The sequence below is a fragment of the Pongo abelii genome, chromosome 3 (genome assembly GCF_028885655.2).
Source record: "Pongo abelii isolate AG06213 chromosome 3, NHGRI_mPonAbe1-v2.0_pri, whole genome shotgun sequence".
Taxonomy (NCBI): Eukaryota; Metazoa; Chordata; class Mammalia; order Primates; family Hominidae; genus Pongo; species Pongo abelii.
Genome location: NC_071988.2, coordinates 38,526,925 through 38,543,529, shown reverse-complemented (window position 1 = coordinate 38,543,529; position 16,605 = coordinate 38,526,925). Strand labels below are relative to the sequence as shown.

The following is a 16,605-nucleotide window of genomic DNA, read 5'->3' as shown; positions in this document are numbered from 1 at the left end:
ATTAAAGAAAAAAAATTAGCCAAGTCTGGTGGCACACGCCTGTAGTCCTAGCTACTCGGGAAGCTGAGGTGGGAGGATCGCTTGAGCCTAGGAGATTGAGGCTGCAGTGAGCCGTAATCCCACCACTGCACTCTGGCCTGGGTGACAGAGCAAGACCTTATCTCTTAGAAAAACAAAAACAGTAACAACTAAAAGATACATAATAATTTATAATAATACTGATGTACCTGTTTGAATGCACCCCAGTAAGACTTGTGTTAAGAACTGTGTAACTATGCTAATGAGTAATATCAGATAGCCACTAACTATTGGGAAGCTTTTTCATTGAGCTTTCCAGTCAGTGCAAAAACTATATATTTTTTTTTTTTCAGGGAAATCACACACTTGACACTATGGGCATTCCTGAAGGTCTTGGGATAGATAAATCCTCAAGAGTCCCAAGGGTAATTCTACTAATGAGAGGAATAGTTAAGTGTATAGATTCTGGAGCCAGACTGCCTAGCTTTGAATCTTAGCTCCACTACCTACTGAAAAAACCTTGCGTAAGTTACTTAACCTTTCTTTTCCTTTTCTGTCTTTTTTTTTTTTTTTGAGATGGGGTCTTGCTCTGTTTCCCAGGCTGGAGTGCAGTGGCGTAATCTTCTCAGCTCACTGCAGCTTCTGCCTCCTGGGTTCAAGCAGTTCTCCTGCCTCAGCCTCCCAAATAGCTGGGATTACAGGAGCCCACTACCACACCTGGTTAATTTTTTTGTATTTTTTGTAGAGATGGGGTTTCACCATGTTGGCCAGGCTGATTTCGAACTCCTGACCTCAAGTGACCCGCCTGCCTCGGCCTTCCAAAATGCTAGAATTACAGGGATGAGCCACCATGCCCAGCCAACCTTTCTATTCCTTACTCACTTCATCCATAAATTGGGAATAATAGTAGGACCTCTCATAGGGTTGAGGATCAACTGAATTAAAGCACTGACCAAAGTGCAAGGTACATATGAAATGCTATCAAAGTGTCAGCTATTTTAGCTGTTACTGAGAGCAGAGACCACATTCATTTTATTCTTCGTACCCTCATAGAATCTAATACAGTACCTATGTAGAAAGCAGGTATTAAATGAATGGTTTAAGTGAGTAGACCCCGAGGCAGGAGTTTGCCTGGTGTGTTAGAGGCTCAGCAAGGACAACGTGGTTGGAGCAGACAAATGAGGAGGGAAGAACATGAGATGAAGTCAGAGAGGTTGTGAAGGCCAGATTATGGAAAATTTGTTCTGGCCATTTTAAGGCCTTTCGCTTTGATTCTGGGTGAGATGGAAACCATTGAAGAGTTCTGAGCAGAGGGCTCATTCTGGCCTCTGGGTTGAGAAGATTCTAGAGTGGGGCAAGAGTTGAAGGGGAGAGGCCAGTAAAGAGGAGACTGCAGAAATTAAGGTAGAAAATGTTTGAGACCACACCATGGTGGCAGCAGTAGAGATGGTGAGACAGGCTGGATTCTGGAGATATTTGGAGGTTGAGTCTATAAGATTTTCTGACAAATTAGATATGGAGAGTATGAGAAAGACAAGAGCCAAGGATGGCCCTAAACGTTGGCCTAACAATTTGGAAGAATGGAATGTCAACAATGGTGGAAGGAAAAGCTGTGAGTTAAGAAGGTTTTGGAGATACTAAATTTGAAGTGTATACTAGACACCTCATTGAAGATGTTGAGTAAGCAGTTGGAGGTATGAGTCTACAGTGTGGAAAAGATATAAATTTGGGAGTTTTCAGGATATAGACAGTATTTCATATCAGGAGACCAGAGCACAAAAGTGAAGGAACTGTTCAGAGAAGAGACTGGGGCTATAGAGATTTTGCTAATCATAGATTAAGGGACTTGGGTGTTAAATGGAACCGGGTATCCAAAGAAATAGGCATTAGGAAGGGGAAAAGACTATACAAAGACAAGTAGGAAGATGCCAAAGACATCTTTCTATACCCAAGAAAGAGAGAAGAAAATCTCTTCTTCCTCCTCCTCCTTATATACCTCAAAGCCCTTTTGCTTCCAGTGCTCAGAAATCAAGTTAGTCTTAACACCAATAATACCAGTTAATAGACAAACTAATTTAAAGTTGATATTTGTAACTTAAAAAATTTTAGTTTAACTTTTCAAATAGTTCAATGACACTAATGTTTAGCTATAGCACCCAAAATTAATGTTAACATTAAAGAGATACATATACGTAAAAATAATCTGAAATGATCGTCTTGAATGGAAGGGCACTTTCTCAACTATCTGTAGGTGCCACTATCTCCAGAGTGTAATTCCTTTATTAGCAGTAAGTTATACTTTTCCTGGCCACCTGGATGCAATTAAGCCCACTAGGTTCTACCATTTACCACAATGATGTTACAATAATTGACAAAAATAGATGTTTCTTCTTGGCTATTCAGAGGGCAGATGCCAAGTGACCAGAGGTTGGGGGAATCAAAGAGCCGAAACAAGAAGGTCAAACAAGGAGGGACATAAAAACACCCTCTGGCTGCATATCCTGAGGCAAATGAAACTCATAGTCCACATCTAGATTTAACTAGGATTTGGAGAAGGTGAGGGGTCAGAATTAGAAATCTTGCTTCTATCCAAGCAGTAAACGTTTTTTTTGTTGTTGTTTTTTTTTGTTTTGTTTTTTTTTTTGAGATGAAGTCTCACTCTGTCGCCCAGGCTGGAGTGCAGTGGCACGATCTCTGGTCACTGCAACATCCACCCTCCGAGTTCAAGTGATTCTCCTGCCTCAGCCTCCTGAGAAGCTGGGATTACAGGCGGTTGCCATTGTGCCCGGCTAATTTTTTGTATTTTTAGTAGAGACGGGGTTTCACCATCTTGGCCAGGCTGGTCTTGAACTCCTGACCTTGTGATCCACCCACCTTGGCCTCCCAAAGTGCTGGGATTACAGGCGAGAGCCACCACGGACCCAAGCAGTAGATGTTTTAATCTACCTACTATGTGGACTAAAATTACCTCATATTACAATACAACTAAATTAACTAAAATTAATACAAAAATAGCACATATTATCAAAATGTGTTCATATGTGTATGAGCTATTCCTCGTCCAGAGGTACAGTCTGGGTGAGAAAGGACAAATGGAAGCCATGCTGTTAATGTCCTGATGCGAAAGGCACAGCCTGACTTTAACTCAATCTATTTTATGTACCCTGGCAAGTTCTTAGCAGTGAAGAGGGATCTTTATGTTTAGCTAAATGTAGGACTTGCGGGGGACATGGGGAGGGGGTTCGTACTGCAAAACTTCCCTTGCAAGATCAGGGAAACCCGAGGCGGCAGAATTTACATTGAGGTAGAGCATCTCAAATATTTAGCAGTGTTTCCAGCTATCACCTACCAAGGACAGGAATCTTTCGAGATGTCTGACGATTATAAATAAGCAAATTTCCTTTAACAGTTCCAACAGCCAGGAAACTTCCAACTTTTGACCAAAGAAGGAAAGACATTTGATCCCTGTAACATTAAGATATAAATTACTAAACAATTCACGATCATAATCTCTAAACAGTCCTTTAAAAAAGTGCTCCATGGATAATTTTAACATCTACTTAGAAGCCAAAGTACAAAATACAACTTAATGCTTTAGGACAAAGACTAAATGCTAAAGATATTTTGGAGATGCTATAGGATGATCTTAGTGTCAGCTAGACTCAAAATACAAAAGTATAATGAATGTAGACTTCAATTCAGTTATGATGGAACCTCAAAATTCATGAGATGACCTATGATGAGATATTTATTAATTTGTCTATTAATGATAGTTTTAGCTCTAAATGTGATTACAAAAATATTAATGGATGGTGAAACCTCATACTTTAAAAAAGTGGTACCCAATAACATTAAATGGTAAAAATCATTGGGAATTTGTGACTTTAAAAATGATGTATTTTTTCCAGCTCTGTCACTACTAAGAGTAGCTCAAAAGTAGGTAGAAAACACTTTTGCCCACCACCAGTTCTGACATCATTCTAGGATTCATGAGGTTGAAGTGTTATATAATTCCCTACTAAGGGGAAGCAGAACTTCTTGGAGAGTACCTCTTTCCATATATTGAGAAAAGAAATCACAATGAGTCAAGAACAGTGGTTCTCAAAATTTGAAATCAGAACCAGCAGCATCATCTGGGAACTTGTGAGAAATGCCAGTTCTCAGATCCCAGCCCAGACATACTGACCGAGCAACTCTGAAAGTGGCACCCAGCTACCTGTGTTTTCATAAGCCCTCCAGGGTATCCTGATGCAGCTAAACTTTGAGCACCGCTGACAGACCATGGTATGGTTTTCAGAAAGCAGCACTGCTTCCAAGAATGTTGAAGGCAGTGATAAAAGGACAAAAGAGTAAGTTTAAAGAGGTTTCCTCTGGCTAAATTAAGAGAATTTGAGGATTAAAAATTACATACTTATTTGATACAAGTTGAGTTTGTGAAAGGTCGTAAAATCACGATGTTACTTGGAAGAGAAAAAAAAATTTAAAGTATGTGGAAAAATTAGTTGTAATAATAGAAGCATATAATAAAATGCTTAGTTAAAAAATTAATTTTAGGCTGGGCATGGTGACTCACACCTGTAATCCCAGCACTTTGGGAGGCCGAGGTGGACGGATCACAAGGTCAGGAGTTCGAGACCAGCCTGGCCAATATGGTGAACCCATCTCTACTAAAAATACAAAAATTAGCTGGGTGAGGTGGCATGCACCTGTAGTCTCAGCTACTCAGGAGGCTTAGGCAGAAGAATCGCTTGAACCCAGGAGGCGGAGGTTGCAGTGAGCCAAGATTGTGCCACTGCACTCCAACCTGGGTGACACAGCGAGACTCTGTCTCAAAAAAAAGAAAAGAAAAAGAATTAATTTTAGCAAGTAAGAGAGTAGTAACATACCAGGCTGCTAGGTTCTTCTATTAAGTATCTATTTTGCAAAAGATAAATATGCATTTTAATCTTTTTTCCTTTTTTAAAATAAATGCCGTAGCCGCAATAATGTGCCTCTCAGATTTCCGTCTGTCTGCAGAAAGTGTAACTGCCCATGAGCCCCAGCTGCTAGGCTTTGGAATCCATCACCTCAATGAGCTGGGCTGTGCTTTCTCATGGGCTGCTCCCAGACAATGACTGAGTGAGGGAGGGATAACTGCTGGGCCCATTCCTGGGCAGAACTCCTTTGACAGGTAACTTTTGCCCAAAGACTCCCCACAGACCTAGCTGAACTTTCTTAATTAGAACCTTGCTACAATTTAATGGGCTGGGCACGGCGGCTCATGCCTATAATCCCAGCACTTTGGGAGGCTCAGGTGGGCAGATCATCTGAGGTCAGGAGTTCGAGACCAGCCTGGCCAAGATGGTGAAACCCCATCTCTACTAAAAATACAAAATTTAGCTGGGCATGGTGGTGGGCACCCAGCTACTTGGGAGGCTGAGCCAGAAGAATCACTTTGACCCGGGAGGCGGAGGTTGCAGTGAGCCAAGATCGTGCCACCGCACTCCAGCCTGGGCAACAGAGGGAGACTCTATTCCAAAAAAAAAAAAACAAAACAAAACTGTGCTACAATTTTACAATTTAAGATGCTTCTTCCCAACCTTACTTCTTTCCCTCTCTCATTTATAAGGGTCAGACATGCACTGAGGTCTGACAGCTCTTCCAATCTCTTCTCCTAACCTCTCTATGTTCCCTCATAGGCATTACCTGTAAGAAATCTCTTACACAGTTAATCCTGTCTTGGAAACTCCTTCAAAGAAAATATGAATAAAAATAATTTTGCATGAGCTAAAAATAGTATCAGAGAAAAGAACTGTATAACAAGAACAAGATCTGATCAGCAACAGTGATCATATATAATAAGATAAATACAACATTAGTCCATTCAATAGTTCATCAGCACTGACAGTTACACAACAACCAACTAGAAAGAAAGTGTTAAATAACGTGTTCTAAGAAGATCAAGTAATCAAATGTCCTCAAAAGAAGAGCTAACTGAACAGACTCCATCCCTCTTCTCTTAGGAGATAAGGCCTGTAGAAACCCTTGCAAATTACAATATGATACTAAAGCATACGTAAATTTCCAATAATGCCATTGGATCAGGACAACATATAACAATCACATGTATCTCTGGCCAAGCAAAATTTAAAGAATATATTATCCTAGGGAAATGTACAGGTTACAAAAAATTGCAACCTATGTATAAGGCATGGGCTTAAAAGAATTTTACTAATACGACAACTGAAGGTCAATTTAAAAAGACACTGAGTAGGATACCTAGTACTCAGGTCCAAATTGCCTTGGGAGAAGCAACCATGTTCTGTGATCCATCCAAGAATGAATTGGTTGATGAAGCAGATGTCACATATAGGGTTTTCTCTGGAAAAAAATGGCTATATCCCAGTTACATAATTAAATAACTACTTCTGTTAGGCCTAGGCAGGAGCAGAGTAAAACTGCTATAATCCCAAAAGAGTATAAATGCATATATAGCAAAAATAAATTAATTCAGCTCATCGAATTAATATATTTTTAGTTAAGTGGCACCACAGTAAGTTTTGTGATAATTACATTTGGATAGGTTTTGGGTACTATTTAAGGTGTCTGAAGTGCTCAAAAGACTCACTTCAGATAAATTTTATAAAACCTAAATTGCTTAACAGCATTTATTTACTAAGGAATAACTTAACCCAGAGGAAGCAAGGTGGCATGTACAACAGGACCTTCTTAAATAAAAACACTTAAGAAAAATTGATATTCAAAGTTTTGTTTAATAACTAGCTAGTGTAACAGATTGGCCTTTGAATAAAGAACAAACAATAGTGGGTATGCTTTTGTATATACAAAAGTCCTTTAGACATTAAATATAAACATCAACAGTAAAGCAACCTTAATTTTATTTTAATGACAATTACGATAACATCTACCATTTACTTGGGTCTTAATTTTATGCCTGGCCATGACATATATTTAAACATCACAACAATCCTGAGATGATGTGGAGAAACAGACACTGTGGGAAGATACAGAGCTGGAGGCAGAGATAGACCAGTTAGAAACACCAGGGGATTAATTATGCACTTTTCTCTGAGTGAGAACATGGCCTTACTGTTGCTGAATTTGGCTCAAGAACCAGTACTTGAAGTTTATTAAACATTCCCTTGAATGGAAGCACAGAGAGTATATAAAATCTTTCTGAAAAGTGAAATAAACCCAAAGTGTAAGAGGACAGAGCAAGAAATGAAGGTTCTTAGACTCAGGAAGACTTTACATTGGTAGACAGTATCTTCTGCAGCTACTTGCCTCAACAGTCACTTTGGAGGGTCAAAGGCACTGCACTCACTAGGTTTTATCTGGTCCTGCGCTACGTGACTGCCTTGCTTTCTCTGGGTTCAGTTATTCCTTAGTAAATAACTTGAAAACTTATGGTCTGGTCTCATAGCATGTATATGATCTCTTCCTCCCCACATGAGGGGTACATGAAGCCATGAAGCATGTTATACCCATGTCATACAGACGAAGAAATTGAGGCTTGGAGAGGGGTTAAGCAACTTGTCCAAGGTCAAAATGGCAAAGTTTTAGTTGGAAATGCTGACAAGTTTTTCTTTTCCATATCGGAAATTGCTTTCTATTTTAGCAGATATCTGTCATTTATTCTATCTGCCCACGATTTTTTCCATTTGGGAACTGCCCTGCCTTTCGCCCTTCCTTTCGCTTGGTGGGAGTACCAATCCATGGCCCTGCCTACTCCACTCAGAGACCTTTTGAGGAACTGAATGGGCTCTGGTGATGTCAAGGCACATGCTCTTTTCTCTGGCATGACTTGCTGTGAAGAATGATAAACACTGATAGCTACCAGTAGTCGTGGGTGAGAATCTGATTTAGAATGAAGTCAATATAGAGAAAAGAGGAGCTGAGAGATGGAGAAAAAGTCTTGACTGCACCATTATAACTCCTAGATCCAGCCATGCCTATGGTCAAGCCCATCTCTGGATTTTCCCATATATATTTTGTCTCATCTCTGCACTTCTTAGTCTGTTCCACTGAAAGCAACTTTTTAAGAAGCTATTTATATTTCACAGTTATAACAATTTCATTCTAATTGGGTAACAATAATTAAAATAATCCTTTTCTAAGAAAATAACTCATTGAGGAATCTTTAAAATGAAAGTAGTAAAGAATTGTTAGCACCAAACCTACAAATATTTATGTTTCTAAGTGAAGCTTTAAAAAATTAAAAAGTTATCTTACCTCATGCCATTGTCTAACTGGCTGGTCTTATTTGTGTTGGCATCCCAAAGATAAATGCAGCTAGATTTCTCAGCAATCACTGCTAGGACGTCTCCATCTTTATCCCAATCCATGGCAACACAGTTACTTTTAAAAAAGAGAGCAAAATATCACTACACATTTTTTTAAAGTAAAATCACTATTTGTGATTTTTGTCTATAACAAGATTATTCAATCTATTTTGAACAGATAATAAACTCTCTAAAGTGAGAAATACAACTCATTATTCACTGCATGGGTAATATTAACTTCAATTTTTTGCTGTGGTTGAGGGGATGGTAAAATTTAAAATTTTACTTTTAATACCATTTTCATATACTACATTAAATATAATTATACTTAAGTTAGCAGATTTTCTTAAATCCTATAAAGAACCCTGCCTTTTGATAAAACAAACTCACCACGCACCTTTACAAATGAATCACATCTGGAATCGAGACATAATTTGTATGATCAACTTTTGAAAGATTATTTTAGATTGATAGAGAGGAAAAGAAGGTATTGATAAGAAACAAAGTGGCTGGGCGCAGTGGCTTACGCCTATAATCCCAGCACTTTGGGAGGCGGAGGCAGGCGGATCACCTGAGGTCAGGAGTTCAGGACCAGCCTGACCAACATGGAGAAACCCCGTCTCTACTAAAAAATACAAAAATCAGCTAGGCATGGTGGTGCATGCCTGTAATCCCAGCTACTTGGGAGGCTGAGGCAGGAGAATCGCTTGAACCTGGGAGGCAGAGGTTGCAGTGAGCCAAGATCGCGCCACTGCACTCCAGCCTGAGCAACGTGGCAAGGTCCCATCTCTACCAAAAAAAAAAAAAGAAAAAAAAAATGAGCTGGGCCTGGTGGCATGCATATGCTACTCAGCTACTCAGGAGGCTGAAGTGGGAAGATTACTTGAGCCCGGGAGGTCAAGGCTGCAGTGAGCCATGTTTGTGCCACTGCACTCCAGCTTGGGAGACACAGAGAGACCCTGTTTCAAAAAAAGAAAAGCAGCAAAGTTATAGCTAGATAAGTTGAGTGATTGGGTAGATATAGGATTGTAAAAAAGGGAAAGATAGAATTCTAAAGTGGTGAATAAGAAATGTTCTTTTCTTTTCTTTTTTTTTTTTTGAGACAAGGTCTGGCTCTGCTGCCCAGGCTGGAGTGCAGTGGTACAATTATACTTGGCTCTAACCTCACACTCCTGGGCTCAAATGATTATAGTTCACTATAACCTCGAATTCCAGGGCTTAAGCGATCCTCTGCCTCAGTCTCCTAAAGTACTGGGATTACAGGTGTGAGCCCCTGTGCCAGGTCATTATTTTCATTTTATATCTTGATGGAAAATAAGGACAGTAATTTGATTAAGGTAACAACATAGTTATAAATAGGAAATGGTCTATTTAACACGATTCTTGCTATTATTCCAAAATGTGTATTATAAAAAACTTTACAATTTCTTAAATCCTTAATAAAAATATTTACCTTTTCTTCTCTGATGTTATTTTTCATCTTGGTATTAAATATATTTTTCATCTTGGTATTACATATATTTTTCATCTTGGTATTGAATAACTAAATGTGTATTATTAAAAACTTTACAATTTCTTAAATCCTTAACAAAAATATTTATCTCTTCTTCTCTGATGTTATTTTTCATTCTTGGGTATTAAATAACCCATACTTTGATTTATATTTAAGACAGTTGGGAATTACTTCAATTATTTTATTTTTCAAAATGTTGAAATATGTTTTAGGATCTTCATTTTCTAAAATATATTCAGAGATTTGGGGAGTATGGAAGAGGGAAGCTTTCAAATTATTGAAAAAATCATCTGCTAATTAAAGATTGTGTATTTAACAGCATTTTCCTTATCTGGGGATCCTCTGTCAGTCAAATTCCACTATTATGAATACAGCAAAACAATCCAGAAGCAATGAGACCATTATGTAATGGAAATAGATGTCACACAGATCACACAATAAAGCTCACACAATTTACTCCAAGACAATTTTTACTGAGTGCCTTCTTTCATTTCACATATAATTATAGCTTCTTTGATCTGTTTCCAGGAATACAGAAACCAGAAGCCACAATTAAGAGAGTTAACAGAAAATGCCAAAATGATAGCATTAGGTGGGTGGGGCAGGGCAGGAGGTAGGAAAGGCTGTTAGAGACCAAGAGAAGTAAAACCTGATTTTCAAAAATGGTCAATAAACTACAGAAAGAAACATGAATTTTAAAAGCACAGCAGCATAAGTCAGTTTAGGTGAGGGACTCTATACATCTTTTTTTTTGAGACAGAGTCTCGTTCTGTCACCCAGGCTGGAGTACAGTAGTAGCACAATCTTGGCTCACTGCAACCTCCATCTTCCGGGTTCAAGCGATTCTCCTGCCTCAGCCTCCCAAGTAGCTGGGACTACAGGCGCATGCCACCACCCCCAGCTACTTTTTTGTAGTTTTAGTAGAGATGAGGTTTGACTGTGTTAGCCAGGATGGTCTCCATCTCCTGATCTCATGATCCACCTGCCTCGGGCTCCCAAAGTGCTGGGATTACAGGCATGAGCCACCACACACAGCCTTTATACATCTTAATAACCACTGAGACCATCAGTAGAATAACTAATATAGGTAGTGATTACACTGAATCATTAAAAATGCTTCAATTATGCTTAGTATAATGTAGAATGATTTCCTGAAAATGGATAAACCCTTCACCCTTTACAAAGTTATGTGGAAAGTCACTATTTTCCAACAATTTATTAGAGATGGAAAACTAAAGTAGATACAGGTTTATCTTATCTGCCTATACAAACACTAAGACTTGTTTATAATTTAAAAGAATTCTTTCGTGTGGACTCTAATTCATTCACACGGTCTGATTTACAATTCTGCCGTAAGGCTTCTCTGTGAGTATATGGGTGTTTATAGATAGAAACTCTAATTCATGCTATATCTCTACATATTTCATAACTACTTATGGCTAAAAAAACAAATCCCTTTGCAAATGGAAGAAGCAAAAGATTCTATTTGATTACAATTTTAAGGCAGTATTTTTTTATCTTTTAGGCAACAAAGCTTGACAGGTTTTTTAAAATCTACTTCTGTACTTACCCAGGTAAGTTAATTTCACTTCTTTTTTGACCATGGCGATCAAAGATTTTCACAATATAATCAGCTCTGAAAGCAATCAGAACATAAAGATATGATTTACTTTTTTTTTTTTTTTTTTTTTTGAGACAGAGTCTCCCTCTGTTGCCCAGGCTAGAGGGCAGTGGTGCGATCTTGGCTCACTGCAACCTCCACCTCCCAGGTTCAAGTGATTCTCCTGCGTCAGCCTCCTAAGTAGCTGGGATTACAGATGCCTGCCACCACACCTGGCTAATTTTTGTATTTTTGTAGAGATGGCGTTTCACCATGTTGGCCAGGCTGGTCTCAAACTGCTGGCCTCAAGTGATCTGCCTGCCTTGGCCTCCCAAAGTGTTGGGATTATTGGCATGAGCCACTGCACCTGGCCTAAATGTTTCTTTCATTTATCTATGTATATAAAGCTGCCATCCAAGTGATTTCAGTGTTTTCTCCTGATAGTTTCATAATTTGTATAAAAAGTTATTACCAGGGAAATGGTTCTATGAACTTTCATGTTAATGGAAATGAATATATTCCTTTTCCTACCATATAACTGTTAGACAAAAACTTTTACTGAGGCCAGGTTCACTTGAACCTGGGAGGCGGAGGTTGCAGCAAGCTGAGATTGTGCCACTGCACTCCATCCTGGGCAACAAAGCTAGACTCCGTCTAAAAAAAAAAAAACAAAAAAAACTTCTACTGAGTAGATGGTGTGGTTACACGGGCATACAACCACTGCTTAAAACATTCATCAGTTTCTTACCCTGTTACTGCAAGGTAGTTTCCTGATGTTTTTTGCCAGGCAAACTGTATTGGTGCGCCAAGCCAAGTCTTTTCTAGCAGTGAGAAAATACGCTAAAAAATAAACACAATTTTTAATATTTTCAAAACATAACAATCAAGTGTTGATCAGAAAATACATCAAAACATGGTCATGAGAACCATGTTTTCATAGGATTCAGGATAGTGAGGTTTATGTTAGAGCTTATCTAGAAGTTAACAACAAAAGAAATAAAACAAAATCAACCAACCAACTAAACATACACAACTGCTTGGTAAATTACAGATCTCAAGATATAGAAGAGCTTTTATTTTAAATTTTTTTGGCTTTTTAATGTTTCTGAATGTTAATTTTACAAAAATGTATAATTCTAGTGTTTTGTAGATGTTAAAGACTGAAATAATTGAAGCCTGAATTCAGTTAATTATCTGTGGCACGGATTCCTGGTGATTAAACTGAACAAAAATTGCTGTCTTAAACATGATAAAAACACAAAATGTCTTTACTCCTTTCAACATTATTTTCTTTTATTAGTTTCATTAGTTATATTTACATCATCATTAAGTGTTTAACTTGGCTACTGGGTGAATAGTGTTATCAACTGAAAACTCTTTCTTTTCCTTGAAACAATCAAGAAACGTGATGTCCAATATGGAGGCTACAAACCACATGTAGCTATTGAGGACTTGGAATATAAGTAATCCCAACCTAGCTGTGCTGTAAATATAAAATGTAGATCAGACTTCAACAACTGGAAAAAGAATGTAAACTATCTCATTGTTAATTTTTTTATTGATTACATGTTGAAATAACATTTTTGATATACTGGGTAAGATAAAATATATTATTAAAATAAATTTTACCTGTTTTCTTAAAAAATTTTAATGGTCAATAAAATATGAAATTACATTAGCTCACAGTACATTTATATCAGACAGTGTTGATCTAGAACATTTAGGAATAGAGTTTCGGTGAAAAAATTTAAATTTCAATATTAGGTTAAATTATAGATTAAATAATGATGCCCATTTCTAGGCATATGAAATTTAGATACTATTACACGGGACTTAGTCTGTGCGGCAACACAAAACTCTTACAATGCTCAAAATTAAACACCGCCTGGCCAACATGGCGAAATCTCCTCTCTACTAAAAATACCAAAAAATGAGCTGGGCATGGTGGCGCGCGCCTGTAATCCCATCTACTTGGGAGGCTGAGGCACGAGAATCCCTTGAACCCGGGAGGTGGAGGTTGCAGTGAGCCGAGATAGTGCCACTGCACTCCAGCCTGGGTGACAGAGCAAGACTTCGTCTCAAAATAAATAAATTAACAACTAACCAAACAAACACAAAGCAATGAGGTTTTTTATTTTTACTTTATTTTTTAGACAGCATCTTGCTCTGTCGCCCAGGCTCTGGAGTGCAGTGGGGCGATCTTGGCTCACTGCAACCTCCACCTCCTGGGTTCAAGCGATTCTCCTGCCTCAGCCTCCCGAATAGCTGGGATTACAGGCACACGCCACCACGCCCGGCTAATTTTTAAAATATTTTTGGTAGAGACAGGGTTTCACCATGTTGGCCAGGCTGGTGTCGAACTCCTGACCTCAAGTGATCCACCTGCCTCGGCATCCCAAAGTGCTGGGATTACAGGCGTGAGCCACCGCACCCTGTCCCAATGAGCATTTTACATGCTAAAGAAGAAATTCCCCTCTATTGAAAGTAGAGGTGGGTTATGATCATGGGACATAAAAGTTTTATAGAGCACAAAGAAACTCATGAAGAAAGAATACTTAAAAGCATCTTACTTTTGCAATTTTGTGACCATTTCACCCTGGAACTCCTTCATGCAAGTGAGAAGTACTTAAACTTGAATTTCATTACCTTCAATGGCTGACTTGCCTCTAGCTGTGATCTCATATTATTTTTCTTCAGTGGAGCTCTATAGATGCTCCACATACCGTGCAGAGGAAAAACTGCTAGTTTCACAACCAAAAAACCAAGATTTAAATTTTGTTTGTCGCTTATTAGCTGTAGGGCTTTAAGTAAGTCGCTTAAATTGCCTCCAGCAAAAAATTCTCAACTGTAAATCATGAATAATAACTCTTCACTTCTAATATTTCATAAATTATAAAGAGCTTTAGAAATAAAAACGGGAGTTATGATTACTGGTCCGTCAATTCCAATTTCCACACTAATAGCCACGAAGAAGCATGAGGACATCTAAAATAATTTTAAAATTGAGCCTTCCGGCCGGGCACGGTGGCTCACGCCTGTAATCCCAGCACTTTGGGAGCCCAAGGTCGGGGGATCACGAGGTCAGGAGAGTGACAGCATCCTGGCTAACGCGGTGAAACCCCATCTCCATTAAAAATACAAAAAATTAGCTGGGCGTGGTGGTGGCACGCGCCTGTAGTCCCAGCTACTCGGGAGGCTGAGGCAGGAGAATCGCTTGAACCCAGGAGGTGGAGGTTGCAGGGAGCAGAGATTGCGCCACTGCACTCCAGCCTGGGTAACAGAGCGAGACTCTGTAAAAAAAAAAAAAAAAAAAAAAAAAAAAAAGTCTTCCATTTCTTTGCCAGAGCAGAGCAAGGGGGGACTGCTCTGATAAATCAGAATGTGGGGTGAACAAGAAGCCCAAGCCTAGAAACCGTGCGTGTAGAGGATGAGGCACATGAGCGTTGAGACCTGAGTGTTCGGGTGCAGATTTCCCGTCAATAATGTACACTCGCTAGCAGGTGATTGGACTGGTCACAGGTAATACATTTTGAGGTTATTCTTTAGGAGGCTTTTTATTCTTTTCAAGGCGCTGGGCAGCTGCGCGGCTTGCCAGAGGCTTAGCCCCAAGAAATGAGGTAGCTCGTGACACCGGACCCAGTCAACTTCACCGCGACCCTCCAAACGCGTTAACTCGACCAGTTCTTTCCGCGTGCGAAGCTGGGGTATCTTTAGATCCAGTCCGCTCATTTCGGCCAGGGAGGGGTTCCCACTTTCTGCACCGCTTCTACGGAGTCTGTAGTCCCCAAAACGAGAGGCCTCTCTCTCCGCCCTCTCCTCTCCTCCTATTTTCTTTCCTTTCCCTCGTCCCTTCAACTTCGCCCCCGCCCTCTCTGGTCACCCCCTCTCTTCCTCATTTCCAACGAACTCAGAAGGGACAGGGACAGATATCCTCTTTTAAAAGCGACCAAGGGCCAGTAGCCGCGTTTTCCCGCCCCACCCCGGGGATTTGTAAGTTATTTACCTTCATCTCCAGGCTCGAGCCGCTACGCGAACTATGAAGTACGCAGGCGCACCCAGTCTCCACCAAGCAGGCTACCGCGTTCCCGTCACCCAGGAGACCGCGCGAGCAGCGACCAATCAGCGAGTGTTAATTGAAAGGCGGTGCCTCGCGGGGCCTGGCCAAGCGCACCGCCCTCTGCGAGGGTGGGCGAGAGGCTGAGGGTGGAATCACATGACATCAGAGACGCTAACCCCGGGAAGTTGGGCGTCGCGAGGACTTGCTGGGCCTCGGCTTCCTGGCTGGCTCTGATTGGATGAGTTTCGTCCGGGAGAGACGGACTCTGTGAGCTCTCAAAGGCGCGTGCGTAAATTTTGGACCGCGATGACTAAGATGTCAGTGGTGGCCAAAGGGGGCGCCGAGAAGCTGAAGGAAAAAAGACGCAGAATGTTGGATTAAAGGAGGCAGGATGGGCCAAATACTCCTATGCAGTCCACGCAAAGAGGGGTTGGATAAGCTCGGGTATATCTTTTTTTCTTCCAGGTTTCTGGGGTAGAAGGGATGAGGCATAAGAGGTACAGTAGTTTATTTCAAGGTAGGGTTGTTGGTGCTTTTTTTTTCAGTTTTACCAAAATCTTTTTTTTTTTTTTTTCAATTTCAACAAAATGTGCTAGCTAACATGGGCAGGAAAAATGAGCCCCAATAGTTTTCCTTTAGAGTTTGGACCTGGCAGCTTTCCCCCAACTATAAAGCCCTGTTGTATAGTATTTGTGCTGCATTATTTATAGCGTGAAAGTGCATTTTTTGCCCAAGCGTCTGAAAGTGTTGAAAGAGTCTACCTTTTGCTTTTCTTTGAGACATCAGGTAGGAATCTGATTGGCTTAGAGAAAGTTAATCAATGATTTGAAATAACTAATGATGAATGTTTGCAAATTCTTAAGTAGGGTGCTATGCCTTTGCACTGGGGTTTTCAGTTATGTTACGACAGGGATCCGGATCCATACCCCAAGAGAGGGTTCTTGGATCGCGCTCAAGAAAGAATTCAGGGCGAGTTCTCAGTGCTGAGTAAAAGCAAGTTTATTAAAACACGTAAAGTGGTGAAAGGACAGCTACTCCACAGACAGAGTAGGACATTCCTGAAAGTAAGAGAAGGGACGCATCCACCAAGGGTACAATGCTTGTATATATGGGGAGATGTGCTCTGCTACAAGGG

The 16,605-nt window shown here is 40.0% G+C and overlaps 1 protein-coding gene across 5 annotated transcripts in view; it reads right to left on the bottom strand.

Annotated features, from left to right (window-relative positions):
- WDR19 (WD repeat domain 19) overlaps positions 1 to 15,523 on the bottom strand; it is a 111,659-nt gene extending 96,136 nt beyond the window's left edge. For 3 of the 5 annotated variants that reach the window (XR_008524139.2, XM_024246284.3, XM_063723801.1), the window contains exons 1-5: positions 15,417 to 15,523; positions 12,162 to 12,253; positions 11,384 to 11,449; positions 8,251 to 8,376; positions 3,368 to 3,483 (exon numbers count right to left, since the gene is read on the bottom strand). Coding sequence is in view for 2 of the 5 variants with exons in the window: in XM_024246284.3 (XP_024102052.2) it covers positions 3,368 to 3,483; positions 8,251 to 8,376; positions 11,384 to 11,449; positions 12,162 to 12,253; positions 15,417 to 15,422 (406 nt within the window). In the remaining 3 variants the exon portion in view is untranslated. Of the gene's footprint in view, positions 1 to 3,367; positions 3,484 to 8,250; positions 8,377 to 11,383; positions 11,450 to 12,161; positions 12,254 to 15,416 lie in introns of those variants that run through there. The other 2 variants (XM_054553441.2, XM_063723802.1) reach the window with 2 other exon arrangements.
- Between the last annotated feature and the right edge of the window lie 1,082 nt (positions 15,524 to 16,605).